At 40.4% G+C, this 25,101-nt stretch overlaps 1 protein-coding gene across 2 annotated transcripts in view; it reads left to right on the plus strand.

Moving 5' to 3' along the window:
- Positions 1-25,101, plus strand: part of IGF2BP3 (insulin like growth factor 2 mRNA binding protein 3) — a 197,069-nt gene that overhangs the window by 128,125 nt on the left and 43,843 nt on the right. Inside the window, exons 4-5 of one of the 2 annotated variants that reach the window (XM_058296880.2) lie at positions 22,609-22,660; positions 22,761-22,824. In XM_058296880.2, the coding sequence (XP_058152863.1) occupies positions 22,609-22,660; positions 22,761-22,824 (116 nt within the window). The remainder of the gene's footprint in view (positions 1-22,608; positions 22,661-22,760; positions 22,825-25,101) is intronic. The other variant, XM_058296881.2, reaches the window with a different exon arrangement.

The raw sequence follows: 25,101 nt of genomic DNA on the forward strand, positions 1-25,101 counted from the left end.
GAGGATTGCATCCAGCATCCAGGTGGAATCTGACCCTCCTCTTGACATAGAGGTGCAATGGACACAACCAATCCAATGTCCACATAGAAGAGGTGGCATTGGAATGGGAAAAGTGGACATAATGGACGAAGGGTATGGGGAAAGGCAGGAAGAGATGAGAGGTGGAGGTGTCTTTGGGACATGGAGCTGCCCTGGATGGTACTTCAGAGGCAATCACCGGACATTGTAAATCCTCACAGGGCCCACTGGATGGAATGGAGGAGAGTATGGGCTATGATGTGAACCAATGTATATGAGGTGCAGAGGTGCCCAAAGATGTACTTACAAAATCCAGTGGATGTGTCATGATGATGGGAACGAGTGTTGTTGGGGGGGGGGGGGGGGGGGATGGGGTTGAATGGGACCTCACGTATATATTTTTAATGTAATATTATTACAAAGTCAATAAAAAATAAAAAAATTTTAAAAAAAAAAGCTAAAAAAAATAAATAAATAAAGGCGGTTAGCAGGAAATCAGTTGAGTGTGTTATCGACAACTTGGACAGCAATCTAGGATAATAGTCTTGAACTATATTAAATTGCATGGATTTTTCCCCATGAGAGCCATATTTTTTTAAAAAAAGATTTATATCTCTCCCCTTCCCCTCCTCCCCCAGGTGTCTAGAGCCATATTTTAAACTCAAAATTCACGTGGTACAGATGATGTTTGTTGAATTCATAACTGACCATCAGTTTTGGAAAAGCCTTTCTATACTTGGGGAATTTACCATGTTATCAATTTCCCAACCCATCCTCGAAGTCGGTGCTCTGTCTAGTATGACAGACTTTTTTTCCCCGTATGTTTATGTCATGTTGTATGTATAATTTTATATGATGGTATTAGGTTTCAAACTTTTTTTCTTTTTAAAAACTGAGAAAGGAGAGGGGGTGTAGCTCAGTGGTTGAGTGCCTGCTTCACATGTACAAGGTCCCAGGTTCAATGCCTGGTACCTCTGATCGATTGAAGGACAGACAGAAATCATGTACTGTAAAATTAACCTTTTAAATTGTACAATTCAATGGCTTTAATATATTCATGAGGTTGGTCAACCATCAACCACTATTAAATTCCATAACATTTTAACACCCCAAAAAGTAACCCATATACATTAGCAGTCACTTTTTGTCCTCCCTTCCTCCCTTCCCTGCAGCCCCTGGCAACAACTACTCTATTTTTTGACTCTGGATTTCTCTCTTCTGGACCTTTCATACAAATGAAATCATACAGAATGTGGTCTTTTGTGCCTGGCTTCTTTCACTTAGCATTATGTTTTCAAGGTGCATCCACATTGTAACAGTGATTATTTTTATGATTGAGCTATCTTTCATTGTATAGAAGTATCACATTTTGTTTATTTGTTCATTAGTTGATGGGCATTTGTTTTTATCCCCATCTTTTGGCAGTGAATAGTGCTTTTATGAACATTCATACACACGTTTTTTTGTGAACTTATGTTTTCAGATCTCTGTGGTTTATACCTACGATTAGAAATGCTAGGTCATATGCCATCTCTATATGTAACTGTTCTCCAAAGCAGGTGCACCATTTTACATTCCCATCAGAATGTATGAGGGTTCTAGTTTCTCAATAACCTTGTCAACATTTACTATCTGCCTTCTTGATTATAGCCATCTAAGTAAATATGAAGTGGTATCTCATTGTGGTTTTTTGGTGCATTTCCCTTTATACTATTGAAGTTGAGTATCTTTTCATGTGCATACTGGTCATTTACTTGTCATTCTTTGGATAAATGTCCAGATCCTTTGCCCATTTTTCATTTAGATTGTCCTTTTATTATTTACTTGTAAGAATTCTGTTTTTGTTAGAAGTCTCTTATCAGGTATGACTTGCAAATACTTTCTCCCTTACTGTGGGTTATTTTTTTTCCTTCGTTTTCTTGATAGTGTCCTTTGAACAACAGAATTTTTTTTTTCCCTCCCTTGAGTCTTTTTCTCTTTTTTTTGCTTGCTCTCTGCTTTCTGTGTCCATTCGCTGTGCATTCTTCTGTGTCTGTATTTATTTTTATTTCTTATTTATTCCCCTCCACCCCTGCAGCTTGCTTGCTGTCTGCTCTTGTGTTCATTCGCTGCGCGTTCTTCTGCATTTTTTTGCTTGTCTCCCTTTTTGTTGCATCACCTTGCTGAGTTGACTTCCCATGGTACCTGCAGACTGGGCAGCACCTGCGGGCCTGTAGCTCTTCGCAGCATGTGGGCAAACCTGCCTTCACGAGGAGGCCCTGGGACATGAACCCAGGGCCTCCCATATGGTAGACGGTAGCCCAACTGATTGAGCCACAGCCACTTCCCACAACAAATGTTTTAAATTTTGTTTTAAATATTTTAATACCATTGGACTCTTTACTCCACCCCCCCCACCCCACCCCCGATGGCTCCCTTGTCGTCTGTGCTCTTTTTCTCTGCTTGTTTCTTCTTTAGGTGGCACCAGAAACTGAACCCAGGCTGCTTGATCCACATCCATTCCCTGATCGTTTTTTTGTTTTGTTTTTGCTCATTGTCTTTCTCATTGACTTGCTTGCTATTTTCTCTTTGCCTGTGCTCTTTGCCTGCTCGTTGTTTGTTTTGTCGTCTCAAGGAGGCACTGGGAACCAAACCTGAGACCTCCCAGGTGGGAGGCAGATGCCCAACTACTTGAGCCACATCTGCTCTCCCTAAGTATTTTTAAAAAGATTTTATTTATTTCTCAGCACCCCCTTGTTGTTTTTCACTTGCTCTGTCTTGTCTTCCTTGCTTCTTTAGGAGGCACTGGGAGCTGAACCTGGGACCTCTGATGTGGGAGGGAGGTGCCTAATTGCTTGAGCCACCTCCACGCCCTCCTTTGTTGTTTTTCTCATCCTGTTTTTCCTCCCCAGGTCTCTTGTTGCGGCAGCTTGCTGCGCCTACCCGTTGAGCCAGCCCACTGTCTTCTTTAGGGGGCACCGGTATCCAAACCAGTGACCTCCCATGTGGTGGGAGGGAGCCGGGTTGTCTGAGCCACATCCACTCCCCCTGCCGTTTTTAATGACTGCACATTATTCCCTCTTATGTGTAGTTGGTAATTAAATGAACTTAACAATGTCTTAAGGCTTATTTTTTCTAAAGATGGTATCAAATTGCTTTCTAGAAACATTTTATCACATAACACTCCAGATAAGCACCCAGACTTCTTTCTTTTTTTTTTTTAAGATTTATTTATTTAATTCCCCTCCCCCCCCCACCGTTGTCTGTTCTCTGTGTCTATTTGCTGCGTCTTGTTTCTTTGTCCGCTTCTGTTGTCGTCAGCAGCATGGGAAGTGTGGGTGGCGCCATTCCTGCATTCCTGGGCAGGCTGCACTTTCTTTCGCGCTGGGCAGCTCTCCTTACGGGGCGCACTCCTTGTGCGTGGGGCTCCCCTACACGGGGGACACCCCTGCGTGGCAGGGCACTCCTTGCGCGCATCAGCACTGCGCATGGGCCAGCTGCACATGGGTCAAGGAGGCCCGGGGTTTGAACTGCAGACCTCCCATGTAGTAGGCGGATGCCCTATCCATTGGGCCAAGTTCACTTCCCCTAGTCCTTTCTGTGGTTTAGGTGTTAAAGGTGGAAGGAAAACCTGGCAGTTGCTGCTGTCCCAGCTTTCCAACAGACTCTTACTCAGCATCATATTGGGGTAGGCTATACAAGGCCTATATTGGAGGTTCAGGGAACACTGTAACTGAAGAAAAGAAAGACGTTTTTAAAAATATTTATTTATTTAACCCCCCCTCCCCCATTGTTTGCACTGCTCTGTGTCCATTTGCTGTATGCTCACTGTGTCTGCTCGTCTTCTCTTTAGGAGCCACTGGAAACTGAACCTGGGGCCTCCCATGTGGGGTAGAGGAACTCAGTTGCTTTAGTCCACCTTATCTCCCTCCTTTGTTGTGTCTCTCAATTGTCTTTCTTCTTTGTGTCTCCTTATTGTATCACCTTGTTGCATTAGCTTGCAGCATCTGCCTGTTGCGCCAGCTTGCTGTCTAGCTCATCTTCTCCAGGAGGCACTGGGAACTGAACCCGGGACTTCCCATGTGGAAGGCAGGAGCCCAATCGCTTGAGCCATATCCACTCCCAAGATAGAAGTTTAATAGCTGGTAATGTGGGATTCCATGTTACAGTTAAAAAGAATAAACTAAGTTTGTGTTTATCAACCTCAATAGGCAACTAAGATGACAGATTGGCAGAAAACAAGTTTAGGAATGTCATACTTAAGGAAATTACTTAAAACTGTGTGCCTCAATTTCTTCATGTGTAAAATGGTAGTTTGCAAAATGGCTACCCATGTAAAGTACCAGAAATGTGTTAGCTTTTATAAAGGGTATTTATTTGGGGGTCAAAGCTCACAGTTCCAAGGCCATGAAAAGCCCAGCTAAAGGCACCATAAGAGGTGCTTTCTTATGAAAGTCAGCTGCCAGTGTTGAAGCAAGGTGGCAGGTGATTCTGGGTGGTCTCTGCCTTCCCCTCTGGGCTTCCTCTCTCAAGCTCAGCTGCTCTGCTTTCTTCCTGATTTCAGCTGCAAGCTGACCTAGGGCTTGTCTCTTTCTGGGCCTTCTGTATCAGTCTTGGCTGTTCCACTCTTTCCCAAGTTTAACTATGAGCTATGAGGCATATAGCAGGGCTGGGGTCCTCTTGAGCTGCTCATGGTCCTACCCTCTTGGGGACTTCATGCTTAAGCAATTCTCTCTCTCTCACTGCAGAATGAAATATGCCAGCATCCTTTTTTCCTCTGTCTTATCTGTCTGTGCAAGTGTCCGTTTATATCAGACCCAGCAAGAGGTCAGAGACGTAACATGAATCACGCCCCACTGACGTAATCCAATTAAAGAGTATCATACCCAGAGGAGTAGATTAGTTTACATATGTAATCTTTCTTTCTTTGGGATTCATAAAATAATCTTAAACTGCCACAAATGGGGATAATTCTGAGGAGTAGATATGGCAGTATACATAAAATGTTAGTAGCTGGTACACATATTTAAAATTTTTAAAATATATTTTATTTAACCCTACATATCCAAAATGTTAGCAGTTGACCAATATAAAAAGTTATCGATCTATTTTATGTTATGCTTTTCACACCAGGTCTTTGAAATCCAGTGTGTACCTTGCACTTACAGTGCATCTCAATGGGCTTCTGTCTAAACTTCTGCGGACCTTGTCCTTAATCCCTGACTCCCCTGCATGACTCATGCTTATCCAATCCCCACCAGTCAGACCATACTTCAGCTACATTGTTCTCTAAAACAGACAGGCACCACATTGCTTTCAGGATAACGTTCAGGCTGCCTTCTGAGGCGCTTGTCTTCTCTGCTTCCCCTTCTCTACCCTACGCTGGTTCCTGAGCGCCCCCTCCACCTTGGCCCCTCCCTCTGCTCTTTGGCTATGTTGGATTATTGGCAGATCTTCAGTAGAGTAGTCTTTTACCTTTAAGTCTTAGCATTTATGGTCCCTCTGCTTAGAATGCTCTTTTTACCTTTTGTTTGTTTTTGGTCTAGCCCTTCCCGTCATTCATTCATTAAAGGAATATACTATTTTTGTAAAAATTAAAAACAACATATTAGGGTTCTCTAGGGAAACAGAACTGATGGGAGATATCTGTAAATATTAGGAGATTTTTATGAGAATGGTTTCATGCGACTTTGGGGAGGGGCAAGCCTACATGGCGGGCTGCGGGCTGGAAACGCAGATGAAGGCTTTCATTGAATTCCTCGGGGGAAGCTGGCTGGCTGAAGCAGAGGTGGAAACTCCTTTTTCTGACTGCTGAAAGCGTCACTTCTCTTTTAAAGCCTCCAAGTGATTGAATGAGACTCTCTCAGTGTTGAAGGCAGTCTCCTCAGTTGATTGTAGGTATAATCAGCCAAAGATGGAATCAACTTACTTATGATTTAAGTCCACAAAATGTTTTCTCCCTAAACCAGAGAATTAAAAAAAAAAAAAAAAATTCTAGTAACCTAAAATTTCCCCTTTCAGCCACGTTAAAATATATAATACAGTGCTGTTAATTATGTTCACAATGTTATGGTACCATCACCACCATCCATTATCAAAACTTTATGATAGGGAAGCGGACTTGGCCCAGTGGTTAGGGTGTCCGACTACCACAGGGGAGGTCCAAGGTTCAAACCTTGGGCCTCCTTGACCCGTGTGGAGCTGGCCCATGCACAGTGCTGATGCACGCAAGGAGTGCCCTGCCATGCAGGGTGTCCCCCGTGTAGGGGAGCCCCACGCGCAAGGAGTGCGCCCTGCAAGGAGGGCTGCCCAGCGCGAAAGAAAGTTCAGCCTGCACAGGAATGGTGTCGCACATATGGAGAGCTGACACACAAGATGACGCAAAAAAAAAAAGAAACACAGGTTCCCGTACTGCTGACAACAACAGAAGCAGACAAAGAGAACATGCAGCAAATAGACACAGAGAACAGACAACTGGGGCGGGGGAATAAAACAAAATAAATAAATAAAAACTTTATAATAAGCCTGTATCGAAACTCTGTACATTAACTCCTCATTCCCTACCCTTACCTCTTCCCTGGTAACTTACATTTTAGATTCTGACCCCCTGAATTTGCTTATTCTAATTATTTCATGTTAGTGAGGTCATACAATATTAGTCCTTTTGTGTCTGGCTTATTTCGCTCAACATGATGTCTTCAGGGTTCCTCCATGTTTTCACATGTATCGACTTCGTTCCATTTTATGGCTGAATGATATTCCATTGTACGTATATACTGTATTTTGCTTGTTCAGTCATCGGCTGTTGAGCACTTGGATTGCTTCCATCTTTTGGCAATTGTAAACAATGCTGCTGTGAAAATAGGTATGCAAATAACTGATTGAGACCCTGCTTTCAGTCTTTCGGGTATATGCCTAGTAGTGGAATTGCTGGGTCATATGATATAGTTCAATACTTAGCTTTCTGAGGAGCCGCCAAATGGTCTTCCATAGTGGCGGATTTAACTTGTGAATGTTCAGGTGGTAGAAAGTCTTGGGCTTTTCTCTCTCACAGTGCTGCCACTGGAACCTCTCTGTGGTGTGACCGAGGCTGAGCTTCCCTCTGGCTGTTTTTCAATGATAAGGATAATATGTAAGGACCAGTGATCTGGTCTGAGGGCAGGGCTTCTTGCCTTGAAAGTCCTTTGCAGATTTGGGTATGAGAGAATGTTTTATGTGTTGTCTAAAGGATTATGATGATAGCATTTTAGAAAAATCTACATTAAAGTGGATATCTCTTTAAATTATTTTGTATTTGAATTTTATAGGACTATTTACTAGAAATGAATACTGGGTCTGCAAATAGAGTTTTTGGTTTGCTTGGGATGTTTGTTTGTTTTGTTGTGGGGTTTTTTTTTTTTTCTTTTTTTTGAAATTGAACCCTGGACCTTGTGAATGGGAAGCTAGCACTCAAAGAGGGAGCCACATAGGCTCCCTATTTGCTTGTTTTGTCTTTTGTTTTTATCTTAATATAGCTAGTCTTCTCAAAGATAAATGAAAAAGAATAAAAAGTGGTTCTTGTTTCTGTAAAATATCTGCTGAGCTGTATTTAAAGGACGTTTCCTTCATCTCTCCATCCCTATCTCTACAGAATTGACTCTAGGGATTTTTATGTTCTCCTCCTTTTTGAAAGGAATGGTCAAACTGACATCTTTCTGGAAACTCTTACTCAAAGGTCTGAGATTGGTTTTGGTATTTGGAAGGCTATAGATATATATTTATAGGGGTGTGTGTAATTGTGTGTTTGTATATGTTTTGGTAAGGTGTAAGATGTATGTTGGGACAAGAGAGTGTTAAATATTCTTTCAATTTTATTTTAATTATAAATTAAAACTTTATTTGGTTTTTGTAATGCATGTGGCTTTCTCACTTTACGTCTTTTTGTATGAATTCATGACAAATGCATGTTTACCGATAGTGCTGTGGACTTCTAGAGGAACCTGGTATTCACTTCCTTGCACTTAGAACAGAAATCATTTTGTGACTTCCTTTTAGCTAGCCCCTTAATTTTTGTTTGTTTTTGTTCCTCCCTGAATTAGTCGTTGAGATAGAAAGCAACTAAGACATGGTCCCTGCCCTTAAAGAGTTGACAGGTGAGTGCATTTGTTTGTAGGAGCCACACGGAAGGTGCTACTCATGTCCAAGGGGATACTTTTAGTTTAGAGATTAGTGCCCAAGCTGTGATGCCCAACAGTGTTTGATCCTCATAAACACATGAGGAAAATATAACGCTAAGACAAATAAGGATGACCTGCAGTGTTCTGTGATCATATATGTATTATAAATTATCTGCCAGTTTAGGCTCTGAAGCCAGTGTAACTATTATGAATAGATTCCTGTGACACATCTGACACATTATCACATCACTCTGGGTAATAATCATTAGTCTAGCGGGAGAACAAAGACCAGTGGAGAGATTATAAAGTGGCATTGCCTTAGGTTCCTGGATTGGGTAAGCACAGATGCTGTGTGGGAGGGAGGTTGGGCCACTTTACCCTCTCGAGGGGTGACTGGAGCACAGAAACGGGGTAAATGTATTGAAAATGATGGAAGACGGAGGCAGGTTCCAGGTCACTGGTAAAGCCGTGGTAAAGCTGTAACAGTTTCTACAGGTCATTTGAAGCCACTTAAGGGTACTGACTTCCGGCAGGAGTATAAATCGTGGCATGTTGGGCTGGTGCCCATCACGCTCTTGGTTCATATAGTTCAGAGGTGATGGGACCTGAGCAGTGGGGATAAAGAATAATAAGCTTGAAGGTGTATTTGCAGAGAATGAATTACTCAGAGGAGCTCTTGGAGATATCACCTGAAATCTGTCTGCTTTTGTGTGTGGGAGTACGGTAGGCTTGGCCCAGGAAATCTGATAACATGAGGAACAAAGACAGTTTTTCAACAGACTTTATTTCAGCCTTCTATGTATGAAAAAACTAGGCCATAAGATAAGGGGGCATGAGGAAACTTTGGGGACTGATGGAAATATTTGTTTTTTTCATATGGTGATAGCTTCCTGAGTATATTTCAAAACTGACCAGCTTATGTACAGTTGATTCTATTTCAGTTATACCGCAAAATAATATGAAAACAACCAGGCCATTACCTGGTCATGTTGATCTTAATTCTTTTTTTAATAAACAGATAAGAATTAAGAAATGAGAGAGAATTCACAAATATACAAATCACCCTTTTAAAGTGTACAATTCACTGGTTTTTAGTATGCTTGCACGTGTACAACCTTCACCACACTCAATTTTAGAGCAGTTTCATCAACTCAGAAAGAAACTCTGTACATTCTTTAGCTATAAGTCCCTCCTGTGTCCCCCTTGCTACCTCCCTGCTTTGAGCTATAAGCAGCTGTTACTCTTTCTGCCTGTGTGGATTTGCCTATTAAGGGCATTTCATATGAATGGAATCAATATGTGATGTTTAGTGACTGGCTCTTTTCACTTAGCATGTTTTCAAGGTTCATCTGTGTTGTCGCATATATCAGTACTTCATGCCTTTTTATGGGCAAGTAATATTTCATTGTATTTATATACCACAATATATCCATTTACCATTTGATGGGTAGTTGGGTTGCTTCCACTTTTTGGCTACTATGGAAGTTTCTAATTATTTACCACTATGTTCAGGAATGTGGTAATTTTTGCACTTATCAGATATGATTTTTTTAAAAAATTTCTACATTTTAAAGTAGAATTTTGATTATCATTTTTTTTAAAAAGCTGAACATTTGAATATATAATGTCCTAAATGTATACAAAGAGGAATTTCACCAAGACATTTCGTCTGAGGCTTTAAATTTCTTTGATACTTGTTCCCATCCAGTTTGGATTTGAATTAATCTAAGCACAGAGAAATGTTTCCTTTACAACTCACATAAAATATCATTTATTTATGACAATTTTGGTGTGTTTGAGACTTGTGGAAATGTTGAAAATGTGTGGCACAATTCTTTTTTTTTTAACCTCTAAACAAGACTGTTAAAAGAAACAATTTGTGGCTAAGGTAGATGGGAAAGGTAGAAAATAGAGATATTTTAAGAACTGAGACAAGATTAAGAATCTAGGGGCAGGTAGTATATGTGAAAGATCATAGGAACATTTGAAGTCTCTTCCTAGTTAATGCAGGATGAAGCAAAACATCAGAACTTATCAAGTGTTAAGTTGTGTGACTCTTTATACCAAATTTTACTCTGAGGGTTCCATAGGTTAGAGTGGCAGGGTGTAGTGGTAGCCCTACTTGACATGAAACTCATATCCAGACAATGCATGCCTGTCAAATTGAAGAAAAACTAATTACTATAGCAGCGCCCAATCATTTGGGGATTGGAGCCTTTTGAAGAATCTCATGAGATATTGACACCCTCCCCGTTCTTTCAATTGCATTTCCTCCCAAACTTGTGCTTAAAACTTAGTAAGACATCAGATACCCACTGAAATCCAACTCTCGTGCACAGGTACGAGAATCCAGAATGCCCCTGGATTCTGTTGTTAATTTGTTTTCCGCAAGGTACTGAGATTGCTACTGGGCCTATTTCTTTTTTTAAGAGTGTACTTTTTTCACCTTTCCGTGTGGATTTCTAGTTTCGTTCATTGTGGTCAGAGAAGATGCATTGTATAATTTAAATCTTTTAAATTTATTTATTTATTTTTTAAGATTTATTTATTTATTTCTCTCCCCTTCCCCCAACCCCACCCTGGTTGTCTGTTCTCTGTGTCTATTTGCTGCATCTTCTTTGTCCGCTTCTGTTGTTGTCAGAGGCACAGGAATCTTTTTCTTTTTTTTTGTTGCTTCATCTTGTAGTGCCAGCTCTCCGTGTGTGCGGCGCCATTCTTGGGCAGGCTGCACTTTCTTTCGCGCTGGGCTGCTCTCGTTACGGGGCGCACTCCTTGCGCTTGGGGCTTCCCCTACACAGGGACACCCCTGCATGGCACGGCACTCCTTGCGCGCATCAGCACTGCACGTGGGACAGTGCCACACGGGTCAAGGAGGCCCAGGGTTTGAACCGCGGACCTCCCATGTGGTAGGCGGATGCCCTATCCATTGGGCCAAGTCTGCTTCCCTCTTTTAAATTTATTGAGGCTTATTTTGTGACCTAATGTCATCTGTCCTGGAGAATGATCCATGTGAACTTGAAAAGAAGGCATATTCTGTTTTTGGGTACAGTAGCCTCTAACTGTCTGTCAGATCTAGTTGGTTTATATATTGTTCAAGTTCTCTATTTCCTTTTTTTTAAAATTTTTAATTTTTATTTATTTCTCCCCCCACCCGCCGGTTGTCTGTTCTCTCTTTCCATTCGCTATGTGCTCTTCTGTGACCGCTTCTATTCTTGGCAGCAGCACCTGGAATCTGTTTCTTTTTGTTGCGTCATCTTGCTGTGTCAGCTCTCCGTGTGTGCGGCACCATTCTTGGGCAGGCTGCTCTTTCTTTCACACTGGGCGGCTCTCCTTACGGGGCGCACTCCTTGCGCGTGGGGCTCCCCCACACAGGGGGCACTCCTGCATGGCAGGGCACTCCTTGCGTGCATCAGCACTGAGCACCGGCCAGCTCCACACGGGTAAAGGAGGCCCCGGGTTTGAACTGTGGGCCTCCCATGTGGTAGACGGATGCCCTGTCCATTTTGCCAAGTCCACTTCCCTCTATTTCCTTATTTATTTCTCTCTAGATGCTCTCTCCATTAATGACAGTGATATATTGAGGTCTCCAGTTATTCATGTAGAGGTGTCTATTTCTCCCTTCAGTTTTATTTAATGTTTGCCTCATATATTTTGGGGGACTATGATTAGTAGGTGTATAGATGTTTATGATTGCTATTTCTTCTTGGTAGATTGATCCTTTTTATTAATAGTGTCCTTTGTCTCATGTAACAGTTTTTTACTTAGTCTATTTTGTCTAATATTAATATAGCTACCCTAATTCTCTGTTGACTATTATTTGCATGGGATATTTTTTCCATCCTTTTACTTTCAACATATTTGTGTCTTGTGACTATAAGGTGAGTCTCCTGTAAACAACGTATAGTTGGATTGTGCTTTTTTAATCCATTCTTCCAATCTGTGTCTTCTGATTATGGAGTTTAATCCATATATACTCAGTAAAATTACTGATGAAGTAGGACTCATTTCAGTCATTTTGTCCTTTGTTTCTTATGCCTTATCTTTATTGTGCCCCTTCTTTTACTGCAGACTTCTTTTGTGTATAGTTGAAATTTTTTTTTATCTTTCTCATGTCTGCTTGTTTATATATTTTAAATATTTTCTTTGTGGTTGCTCTGGGATTTGTATTTAAAAATCTTTATAATGTACTAGTTTGAAAAGACACTAAATTTCAATTGCATACAGTCTCTGCTCCTGTACCTTACTGTTCTACCTCTTTATGTTGTTTTTGTCACACATTACTTCTTTGTAGTTTTCATGTCTGTAGCATGGAAATATGTTTTTCTTATTCAGTTGTATTCTGAAATCTTATAGGAAATAAAGTTGCATACTAAGGATACCATACTATTGTATTTTTTTTTCCCCCTATATTACTGTTTCCATACTATTGAGTTTTGCATTCACCCATGTAATTACCTTTACTGGATATCCTCACTTTTCATACTACTCCAAGCTACTAGTTACCTCTTGTCCTTTCCTTTTAGTTTGAAGGACTCTCTTTAGCATTTCTTGTCTCCTGGTGATAAACTCTTGTAGTTTTTGTTTATCTAGGAATGTTGTAAACTTGCCTTCATTTTTGAAGGATTATTATTATTATTATTTTTGCCAGATAAAGAATTTTGAGCTGGCAGTTTTTCTCTTTCAGTATCTTAAGTAATTTTAACCACTGCCTTCTTGCTTCATGGTTATTGTTTTTTAAAGGAGGTACCAGGGTCTGAACCCAGGATGTCATATATGGGAAGCAGGTGCTCAACCACTAGGCTACAGCTGCTCTCCAGTGAGAGTTGTTTTTGTTTGTTTGTTTTTAGGAGGTTCCTGGAATCAAACCCAGGACATAGGAAGCAGGCGCTTACCCCTCAAGCTACATCGCACCCCTCCTCCGTGGTTTTTTATGAGAAATTGACACTTAGTATTATTGAGGATCCCTTCCATTTGACAAATTGCTTTTCTCTTGCTCCTTTCACAACTCTCTCTTTATGTTTTGCATTCAACATTTCGGTTAGTATGTACCTTGGAGTAGGTTTGTTAGGGTTTATCCTATTTGGAGCTCATCGTGCTTCTTGAACACGTAAGGTTTGTGGAATTTTCAGCCATTATTTTCTCAAGTATTCTTTCTGCCTCTTTTCCTTTTCCTTCCTTCTGAGGACGCCCATAATGCACATGTTGGTGTACTGCATGTTGTCCCACAGGTCCCTTAGACTGCTCACTTTTTTTTTTCATTCTTTTCTCTATCTGCTCTTTTATCTGTATGATTTTGATTGTCTTGTCTTTTAATTTGCTGATTCTTTCTTCTACCTATTCTAAATTTCCATTATTGTTTTTCATCTTCATAAATTCCATTATGTATCTTTTTAAGCTTTCTAATTCCTCTTTTTGTTCACACATCATCTTCTCTATGTATATTTAGTTTATTTCTATCTATATTTTCCTTTCGCTCCTTGAATTGATTGTTGAAATTTAGCTAAATGTCATTGATTAGTTGTTCAACTGTCTGTTTCCTCTGGTGTTTTAATTTGTTCATTGACTAGTCATCTCTTACTGTTTCTTTGTATGGCTTATGATCATTTGTTAATGTCTAGGGTATTTGATTGTTTTGATGTGCCAACTCAGGAAGGCAATTTCTTTTTCCCTCTTGCCTGTTACATGTCTTCTTCAAAGCTTGGTCTAGTTTGTACTGAACCATTGGTACAGCTTTGTCTAACTGTACAAATTTTCCCAGGTCTTTCTGTATCTGTCTCTTGCCCTGGGCATGTGTAGTACCTGTTAGGATTATCCAATTATGTGCATTTGTTTCCCCTCCAGAAGAGGATTTCCTTTTCTCTGTTTCTCCTCTGGGAGTCTTGATCTGTTTGTTTTTATACAAAATTTTCCTTCCAATCTGCTCTGATTTGGCCAACTCCTCTCCTGTGCTCTGGGCCACCTTTCCCCTCCAGCTTTTAGCCCATGGGTTAATCTTGCCTTAGTGGTTTAGTTTCCCTTTTTCATCCCATGCAACTTTTCTACTTCTGATAACTTCTGCCTTAGGCGATCGTGACCTCCTGAGCTAGATGGGGCCACCTGATTTTTTCATTTCGGTGCCCCAGCAATTAGGGACCAGGCTGGGAGCATGGGCAGCTTGCCAGTGGTTCCAACATGGACCACTTTGATTTCTGGGGCACCGATTTGTATGCTTGTGCATGCTGACCTTAAGCCCCCACCTTGAGACTGTGCAATCTTAGGTCCCTGTGCCTGAATGTGTGTGGGGCTCTAATTTACTGCCGTGGGGGGCCCTGTGGTCAGTGGCCATGGCTGGAGGAGCCTGGGCTGGAGTGCTGCCATGCTGTGTCTCTCAAACCGCACGGGACTGAGTGTTGGGGAGGGAGGTCTGTGCCACTCTCCTACCTTTTTAATTTAAAAAAAATTCACTTCAGCTTTTGTGGTCTTTCTTCAGTCTCTGTCATCTTCCAGAGTTCCAAGTGAGTTGAATTTGCCTTTTTATTTAGCTATCTTCAATTCCTGGGGCTTTCTTACACTACCTTATTATCTGGATCTATTTCTTTTAAGGAATATAGATTGTTTTGAGTAATTTTATTTAAATCTAATTTACATGCAACAACATGCTCCCTTTTTACTGTGCAGGATTGTAGTTTCTAATTAATTTCTAGAGATTTTACACACCAGTTAGTTATTAATCAGTAACATTCATTATGTCTTAGGAATAGAATGTTTAACTATATAAGTATTTTGTTTTGAATGTATTAAATCTTGTATAATATATGTTTGAAGCTGTAATTTCCTTGATTTTTTTTAAATTTTGAAGCACTGTCAAATTTACAGGATAGTTATAAAAAATAATACAAACCCCATACAGAGAAATCTGCCTTACCCCCAACCTTCCAGATACTCACATCTAACCTTTCTTTTTCTTTTTTCTTTTTTTTGGCAATTTGCCATCTCGTTCTGTCCATTATCAGCCAATCAGTTCATCTATTCATATCTCTATACTTGTCTGCCTACCTATTTATAAATGTATTTTCTGAACACTTAAGGGTAGGTTGTATACACCATGCTCCTTGAACACTTAATACTGTTGTGTACATTTCCTAAGAAAAGAATATTTATGTAACTACCTTAAGTGCAATATTCAAGAAGTTTTTGATTAATATAAAACTTCTAGTCTATATTCCAACATTTTTTTTGTATGTCCCAATAATGTCCTTTTGAGTCTTTTTTCCTCTCTTGCTAGATCCCATCTAAGATCATGTATTGCATTTAACTGTCATTGTCTGGTTGTACTTTCTTAATTTTGGGAGCACATATATAAACTTTTCCATCTCAACCATTCCCAGGCACACCATTCAGTGGGATTAATCACATTTACAATGTTGTAGTTCCTTCACCACACTCCATTACTAAAACTTCCCTAACTTCCAAAACAGAAACCCTATACCCATTATGCATTAATACCCCATTCCCTCTACTCTACCTCTGGCAACCTATATGCCAATTTTTTTGTCTCTATCTGTGAGCTTGCATATTCTCCAATATTTTCTTTGTATTAATAGTTATGGAGTTTAACATCCCAAATCTATAGCAATCTCCTTTGCTTTGATACCAGTTTAACTTCAAAAGTATGCATAAACTGTATTCCTATATACCCTTCCATCTTTTCTTGTCAGAAATTATATGTTTATACATTATGAGTCAAAAACCACTGATTTATCATTATATTTTATGCATTTGCCTTTTAGATCCTGTAGGAAGTAAGAAGTTACAAACCAAAAATATAATAGCATAGGCATTTGTTACCCTTATAGGAGATCTTTATTTCTTTAATCCCTTGTCTGTGTACTTTTCTTCTAACCTGCAGAACTCTCCTTACCATATCTTCCTTACCATATCTTGTAGTAGGGCTGGTCTAGTGATGACAGACTCCCTCAGCTTTTGTTTGTCTGGAAATGTCTAATCTCTCCCACATTTTTTTTTTTTAAGATTTTTTTTATTTACTTATTGTCCCCCTTCCCCTCCTCCCACCCTGCTCTTTTTGCTGTTTGTGTTGTTTTCTCTTCTCCTTTTCTCTCCTCAAGGATTCATCGAGATTTGATCCTGGGGACCCCTGATGTGGAGAGAGGTTCCCTGTCAATTGTGCCACCTCAGTTTCTGGTTTCTGCTGTGCTTCACCTTGGCTCTCCCCTCGTCTCTCTTTTTGATGTGTCATCATCTTGCTGCGTGACTCACTTGCACAGACACTCACCACACAGGCAGTTGCACAGGCACTGGCTTGCCACACAGGCACACTTTCTTTTTTTCTTTTTCACCAGGCGGCCCCAGGGATCGAACCCAATTGGTAGGTCCTCCCAATTGGTAGGCAGAAGCTCTATCACTTGAGTCACATCCGCTTCCGTCTCCTGCATTTTTGAAAGACAGTTTTATTGAATTTAGAATTGTTGGTTGGCAAATTTTGGACCCAGTATTTTAAATGTCTTTCTACTGACTTCTTTCCTCCCTGGTTTCTGATGAGGATTTGGCACTTAATCTTAATGAGGCTCCTTTGTTGATAATATGTTGCTTCTCTTTTGCAGCTTTCAGAATTCACTTTATCTTTGATATTTGGCAGTTAATTATGATATGGTATGGTGTAGATCTGTTTGGGCTTATCCTGTTTGGAGTTCATTGATTTCTTGGATGTATATAGCCATTTCTTCTGTTAAATTTCTTTTGTTAAATTTATTTCTTTAAATTTTCTCTCTGTCCCTTTCTTTTCCTTCTGGGATTCTCATAATGCATTTATTGGTATGTTTGATGGTGCCCCACAGATTCCTCAGGCTTTCTTTACTTTTTCTTCTTTTTTCCTTCTCCTCAGATTAGATGATTTCAGTTGTCTTATCTTCAAGTTCATTGATGCTATCTTCTGACAGTTTCAATCTGCTGTTAAAACTCCTCTAGGGATGTTCTAATTTCTGTTACTATGGTCTTCAGCTCTATTTGGTTCATAATTTTGATTGCTGTTGCTATTTTCTTTGTGTTCATCTATCGTTTTTCTGATTTCCTTTAGCTCTTTGAGTCTATTAAGGACCATTTTTTTAAAAGTCTTTTTGGAATGCCCAGATCTGGTCATCCTTGTTGATGCCTTCTGATTTTTTTTTAAATAAGATTTTATTTATTTATTTAATTCCCCCCCTCCCCCCGTTGTCTGTTCTCTGTGTCTGTTTGCTGTGTCTTGTTTCTTTGTCTGCCTCTGTTGTCGTCAGCGGCACGGGAAGTGTGGGCGGCGCCATTCCTGGGCAGGCTGCACTTTCTTTCGCACTGGGTGGCTCTCCTCACGGGTGCACTCCTTGCGCGTGGGGCTCCCCTACGCGGGGGACACCCCTGTGTGGCAGGGCACTTCTTGCGTGCATCAGCACTGCGCATGGGCCAGCTCCACATGGGTCAAGGAGGCCCGGGGTTTGAACCGTGGACCTCCCATGTGGTAGACTAGACGGACGCCCTAACCACTGGGCCAAGTCCGTTTCCCCCTTCTGATTTTTTAATCTTCTCCATTGCCTGGACCATTGCTTTCTGCTTCTTTATATGTTTTGTAACCTTTTGTTGCAACCTCTGGATACTTTGATATTTTAATGTGTTATCGCTGGAATTTAGACCCTGAGGCATCTGTTCTTTAATGTTTTTTCTAGCTAGTGTTAAGACAGATTGCTTGGAATGCCAGAAGCTTAAACAATTTTTTTTTAAATTGAAAAAAGACCTTTCTCAGTCTTTGCAAATTGACCTGTGTGAGTGCTCTCCTTCAGTTTATATCATAACTCCATGCCAAAGCATAGGGGCCTCACTGGTCCTTTCTGCACATGCGTCTTATCTTGGGCATGTCTCTGAGACCCTAGGAATTCCCCCATTTATTCACATATGAGAATAATATCTCCTTTTCCCTAGGAACCATTTCTTCACTTTTCCCCACCTTCACTATTATGTCCTACAGCCAGTAATCCCTTGCCCCGGGCACTGTGGCTTGACTGCTCTCCCACAGTGTTCTTTGAGCTGCCTTCTGCATGTAGGGCAAACTCTAGGGTGAGTCCCTCAGACCACCTCTAGGCAGACTGGGCCAGACATACATGCTCTCCCAGTATGTGCACAAGGGTTACTCTGGTCCCTCCAAACCAGGACCCAGGACTATCTTAGGAGCACAGGCAGTGCTGAGCTGGTGAGGGGATGGTGATGGGCCAACCAGTGTGCCACAAGATGCTGCAGCTTTTAAGTTGCCTTTTTCTTTATTTGATGCTCACCCTTTTGCTGCAATCCTTTGTTTTCTGGAGCTTTGAGAAAGATGTTTCTGCCACTTCTTGCTAGTTGTTCAGAGTTTCTATTTGGGAGTGGTGATTTGAAGCATCTCACTCCACTCAGTTGTTTGGGGAGTCTCTCTTTAATCCCATTTCTTTGACTTATAAAAGTTAAAAATTAGATTGTATAATACACACCATTTATATACCACTCTTCACAAGTGGAGCATTTAGAGAATATTTGTTTCACTGGAATTATTGTAGGTTTAGTCAACATTGTTTATAGAGCACAGGTATTTAACTTACAGTGTTGTCCCCAGAGAAATAAAAAATTAAAGTACGTAAACTAAACTAAGTGGAGATGGCCTCATCTAATTATTGAACAAATTGCTTTTTGGAAGAATTAAGAGTGATATTTCTTTTTGAATTAACGTTAAATAAAAAAGGGACAGAGTTGTCCTTTACTTATTCTGCACCTCCTCTACCACCATAATCACTATTTTCCCCCATCCCCAATCCAAGTTGCCATAAAGCTCTGCTGTTGGGAGTGGCCTTCACTTAAAAACTAACATTTAAATGGTGGATACACCCTTCCTGCTGTTTAATTACTTAATATACGGTGAATTAAAATACCTTGTTAGAATTCTGTTAACTTACATGTGAAATTTATTTTTTATTTTTGAAAGATTTATTTTATTTTATTTTCCCCAGTCCCTCATTGTTTGCACTTGCTGTGTGTGTTCCTCATCCTCGTCTCTTTAGGAGGCACTGGAAAATGAACCCAGGACCTCCGAGGTGGAAGGGAGGTGCCTAACTGCTTGCGCCACTTCTGCTCCCTACTTTCTTGAGCCTTTCATCATGTCTTCCTTCTTGTGTCTCTTGTTGCATCAGCTCGCTGCACCTGCCTGTTGCGTCAGCTCACTGTCATCTTTAGGAGTCACTGGGAACCAACCAGGGACCTCCCATGTGGTGGGAGGGAGCCCAGTTGCTTGAGCCACATCTGCTTCCCATATGTGAAATTTTAAAAAACTATTTTGGTATTTGAAAATTTTAGTTTCCGTTTTAAGAACAGCATCTTAGTTTGCCACAGTGCTGCCAGTGGAAAGTACCAGAAATGGGTTGGCTTCTGTAGTGGGGACTTTATTTATGGTAAAAGTGCACAGTTCTGAGGCCATGAAATGCCCAAATCAAGGCATCAGCAGAGATGTTTTCTCACCAAATCAGCTACTGGTGATCCTGAGTTCCACATGGCAAAGATGGTGGCTGATCACTGCAGAGATCCTTGCCTTCCCCTCCAGAATCTCCTGGCTCCAGAACTGAGCTGTGGGCTCTCAGGCTTGTCTCTTCAGCCCTGAGCTTTTCCATGAGGGCCTCTTTCCGTGCTTCTGTTCTCTGCTGATTCCAGATTCCAGGACCTCTCTCAGCCTCTTGGGGCTTCTCTGCCTTTCTGCAACTGTAGGTGAACCTGGAGTCCTCCCTTTCCTTTCTCTCACATGGCAGGATCAGAAATGGTAGCTTCCTTTCTCTGTGTCTCCATTTATTTAAGACCCAGCAGCAGGGCAGAGAACACAACCAGATCACGCATCACTGATACGGTGCAATCAGCAGGTTCTCACACCTACGGGAATGGATTAGTTTGAGAACATAATCTTTTTCCTTTTTGGTATTCATAAAATGACCAAACTTTGACAAACTGTATATAAGTAGGTTGCTCTTTTAAGTTTTAAAAAGTACATGGTATATTTTACCTTTGCATGTCATTGTTGAGAGATTTCCTAATTGTTGGCTCCTTTACAAAGTGTGATCAACATTATATGGAAAATTTACCTCTAAAATAGGCAAGAACTGTTATGAAGAGTATTTTTCCTAATAAGCTGTATTAGAATTTCATCCTGAGAAAGTCAGTTCCCTTATGAAATACTTGAATGCCTCTTTGTGCCTGTACATTCTAGGTGCTGGGGATCAAGTGGTAAACAAAAAAATCCTTGGTTTTATACTAGAGGGGGAGCCAGACAAACGAATGAATATTTCAGATAGCATCAGTTAGGTGCTCTGAAGAAAAATCTAAAAATTAAGAGTAATGATTTAAGAGCAGTTATAATCAGTGACATAGATTAGAGTGTGTTTTAGTATCCTTGGTTGCTCAGTCAAATACCATGCAATGGGTTGGCTTTTAAACCATGGGAATTTATTGGCTCATGGTTTTGAGGCTAGTAAAAAATCCAAATGAAGGTGGCATCAAGACGATGCTCTCTTCACAGAGGCTGGAGTTCTGGAGCTGGCTGCCGGTGGTCCTTGGTCCTCGCTCCGCTGGCCCATAGCAGTGCACACGGCAGCCTTTCTTGGCCTCCACCTTCCCTTCCAGGGTCCGTTGACCTTCAACATCTTGTTTCCCATGGATTTTTCTCTCACCGTCTGACTTTCATTCCACTTGTAAATGACCCCATTGATAGGATGAATTCCCATCCTGATTGAGGTGGCCCACACTTTTACTGAAGTACCCTCTTCAGGTCCAATTTACAATGGTTCACACCCACAGGGACGGATTAAGTTTAAGAACATGGTTTTCTGAGGTACATAATGCTCCAGTCCACCACAGTGTGCTCTACTGGTGTTTGCCACTCAAATGACGTTCACTACTTTGAAACCTAACTGTGAATAATCATTCCGCTCATAAATTTGATGCTAATCTTTTTTTTTTTTTTAATCTCCAAACTTTGTTATATATTTCAAACTGGAACCAGTAGAAGCTTAAACCACTAGAAGATAACCACATAAGTTGAAGAAATTGCTAAAGTTTATTATGAAATTATCATTAAAATTTATTTAGGGGAAAGCAGACTTGGCCCAATGAATAGGGCGTCTGCCTACCATATGGGAGGTCCGTGGTTCAAACCCTGGGCCTCCTTGACCATGTGGAGCTGGCCCATGCGCAGCGCTGATGCGCACAAGGAGTGCCGTGCCACGCAGGGGTGTCCCCCGCGTAGGGCAGCCCCACACGCAAGGAGTGTGCCCTGTAAGGAGAGCCGCCCAGTGCAAAAGAAAGTGCAGCCTGCCCAGGAATGGTGCTGCACACACGGAGAGCTGACACAACATGACACAAATTCCCAGTGCCGCTGATAAGGATAGAAGCGGTCACAGAAGAACACACAGTGAATGGACACAGAGAACAGACAACGGGGGCGGGGGGGGCATAAATTCAAAATATCTTTTTTAAAAATTTTATTTAGGGTATTTCTACTGTGTTATGTGAACCAGAAATCATTTTTAAGGGAACACTCTTCAGATTTTACAATTAAATTGGTGAGAAAGTGGTTTGCTATTAATTTGTAGAACTTTATTTTCTTGTTTTTCAAGAAAAGTTTATAATAGCTTTGGGAAGCTGAGGACAGTTAAATTTGGTTTATATTGCAAGGAGAGGTACCCTGTGGTGTTTATACTGTAATAAAATTAGAATTACTCTTTAGTAGCCTCTCCATTAGAATAACATACATGATGTAATAATACAACTTACAGGAAAGATGGTTAAACGTAAGTATTTCCAAATTGTACATTTTCCAACCCAATATAGAATTAGAAATGGTCACCTATCTCCCCCTTCTTTTAACCACTTATGTATGTATATGATACCTATGTTATTCTTTAAATCAAGGCTTCAGGTAAAATATCAACTATGTTATTTCTTCATTTTGCTAGCACGCTGTGAGAGTAGTCTATTCTGTTTATAGCTGAAAAAAAAAAGACTTTTGAAAAGGAATGTGTAACAGTTAGCTTTTAAACTTGGGCCCTTGTCTCAAGTGATTTTTTTACATAAGGAGGAAGTATGGTAATGCATTAGATATTATGAAAAAAATATATGTTTCATTTTCCTTTAGCTTCAGAAACTAGGTGGCTGTGGCTGAGAACGCTTTGCTGAGCCCTCTTACTTCGTGGGTAGCTGTGGGAGTGGGATTCGACTTGCCAGCTTTGGATTCAGGGGTGGGCAGGGGAGGGATGGCACCATATTGTCCTTCTGTGGTGTCCTTCCTTCTGTTCTGTAGACAGAAAAGCCCCAGCTCATCTTTTGGCTTTTTGCCCATCACAATTCGTGATTTAAAATATATTCCTGCCCTTCCTAGTAACTTGGGAAACTCAAAGTTTGTAATTTTCTCTCCCCCTCCGGATAGGTTCTGGATAGTTTACTAGTCCAGTATGGAGTGGTGGAGAGCTGTGAGCAAGGTACATGTCTTCTAAATTGCTTTCAAATTTGTAGAAGGGAAAAAAATGGGAAGAAAATTAACTTATTTTCTTTTTGTTTGTTGTTTTTGTCTTCCTCCAGTGAATACGGACTCGGAAACTGCTGTCGTAAATGTAACCTATTCCAGTAAGGACCAAGCTAGACAGTAAGCAGTTTGAAATTTTATCTGTAAATGTTATAACCAGGCTATGTACAATGACTTTGTGTATTTATAACTTGGAGAAGGGCTGGGGGGTAGTAGGACGAAACTTTATTTTGCAAAGTTTGATCCTACGATTGTGCTTTTTTTTTTTTTTTTTTTAATTTAAATGTTCAGTGAGAATCTGCATTGGTTAAAATTTTATTGCATTTTCAATGTATCCTTATGCCAATAATGGAATTATGTGATATGAAGCTAAATTATATCCTATTTGGAAAAAAAACCCAAACCAAAAAAGCCTCTGGGCCTGGATATTGTTCCCAAACTACATAAAGACTTTTTTCCCCTTCTTGGTATCTTAAATGTACAGCTATTTTTTCCAAAGTTGTTGAGTTGATTCTGTGTTAAGCTAATAGTGTTGAATGTTAAGTCTCCTTGCTCACTGATTTTCCTAATGTTTGCCCTGGTCATTTGGAGTGTAATTGGGCTAATGTAACTTAACTTGCTTTTGGGTTTGTGGAAAAAGAACACTTCAGTGAAATTAATAGGTAGTAATTCACAGATTAAACACTCTCCCCTAGGAAAATACCATTGCAAATGATCTAATGAACCACTGAGCGCTAGCTAGAGAAAGTGGGGATCACACATTCTGCTTTTGACAGATCTGCTCAAAACACGATCCTGGATGCCAAGTGTCAGCACACCATGAAATCTTAACCACCAGCTCACAGTACAGGCAGGAACAGACTGTGTTCTTGATGTGGAGAAAGTGGAAAGGTTACCATGCTGGCTGGCCCAAGCCTAAAGTGGGAGAGGCAAAAAGAACTGTAAGAAAAAAAAGAAAGAAAAAAAGGACTGTAAGAGTGGGAAATCAGCTAGGTTGACAGAGGCAGTGCCCACTTATGGAGGACCAGGAAAGGAAAGATAGGGCTGGGAATGAGATAAAAATTTGCATGACACAAATGGAACTTCATTTTTGAAATTGATAGTCACATGGCTCAAAATTTTAAAGTTCCAAAGGTGTATGTAGCACAAATCTTCCTCCCAGCATTTCTCCCCAACAACAGTGTTCCCTTCCTCGGCAATAACCATATGGAAGACAAATACATGTGTATATTTGATACATGATGCTATAGCATTTGATTTTTTTACACACATAAATGTCTTTTTTGTAGTTGCATAGTCTTTGTATGGATTTGGAATGACTCAGTCCCAAACTGATTGTTTAGATTGTTGCTAGTGTTTTGCAATTATGAACCATGCTATAGTGAATCCTCTTTTACATGTCATTTTACATGTGTTTGATATATTGATAGGACAAATTCCTAGAAGTAGAATGCAGCATTGAGATTTATAAGCATTTTTAATTTATTTTTTAGATATTGGCAAGTTTTCCTTTGTAGAGCTTGAACTAGTTTAAATTCCCACTAACACTGTGTGAGAGCCCTTTTCTCCATAAAAGTGACATATCATTATGTCAATTTTCATTTTCTTATGAGGCCGAGCATCTTTTAATATTTTCAAAAGCTATTTTCTTTGTATCCTTTCACCATTAAAAAATTAATTTGTATGTGTTCCTTGGATATTATATAAATTAGCCATTTGTAGTGTGCATTGTAAAACAAACAGATTTTTTCCCTTAAGCAAACCTTGTTCTTCAACCATGTCAAGTAAGAGGAGGAACAGGAAAAATTTGCATTTTATACCCACACTGCGTTGGGGGTTATACTGGTGTCCTAGGGCTGTCCTAACAAATTGCTACAAACCAGGAGTCCTGTTTATATAATAAATATTCTCTCACAGTCTGGGGGCTAGAAGTCTGAGGTCAAGCGTCAGAAGGACCGTGCTACCTCTGAAGCCTCAGGGGAAGAATACTTCCTGGCATCTTCCTCCCTTCTGGTGGTGGCTGGCTGTCCTTAGCGTCTCTTGGCTGGTAGCTGCATCACTCCAATCTCTGCTCCTTGATTCCCTGGCCTTCTCCCTGTCTCTGTGTCTTTATATCACCTTCTTAAAGGGCACCAGTTACTAGATTTAAGGCCCAAGGTAACCCAGTATGACCTCATCTTAACATAACTATTACACCTGTAAACACCCTATTTCCATATGAGATCGTATTCTGAGGTGCCAGTGGACTTGAACTTTGGGAGACACAGTTCAACTCAGTATCAGGTAAAAGTGAGGGCAGTGAGAGAACTGAGACTTCTTTTGTTTTACTTGTTTCAGTCTCTAATAGTTTAAGTCCTCTGGATGGAAAATATGGGATGATATAATAAACCTGAGGAT

Source organism: Dasypus novemcinctus, chromosome 5, assembly GCF_030445035.2.
Source record: "Dasypus novemcinctus isolate mDasNov1 chromosome 5, mDasNov1.1.hap2, whole genome shotgun sequence".
Lineage (NCBI taxonomy): Eukaryota > Metazoa > Chordata > Mammalia > Cingulata > Dasypodidae > Dasypus > Dasypus novemcinctus.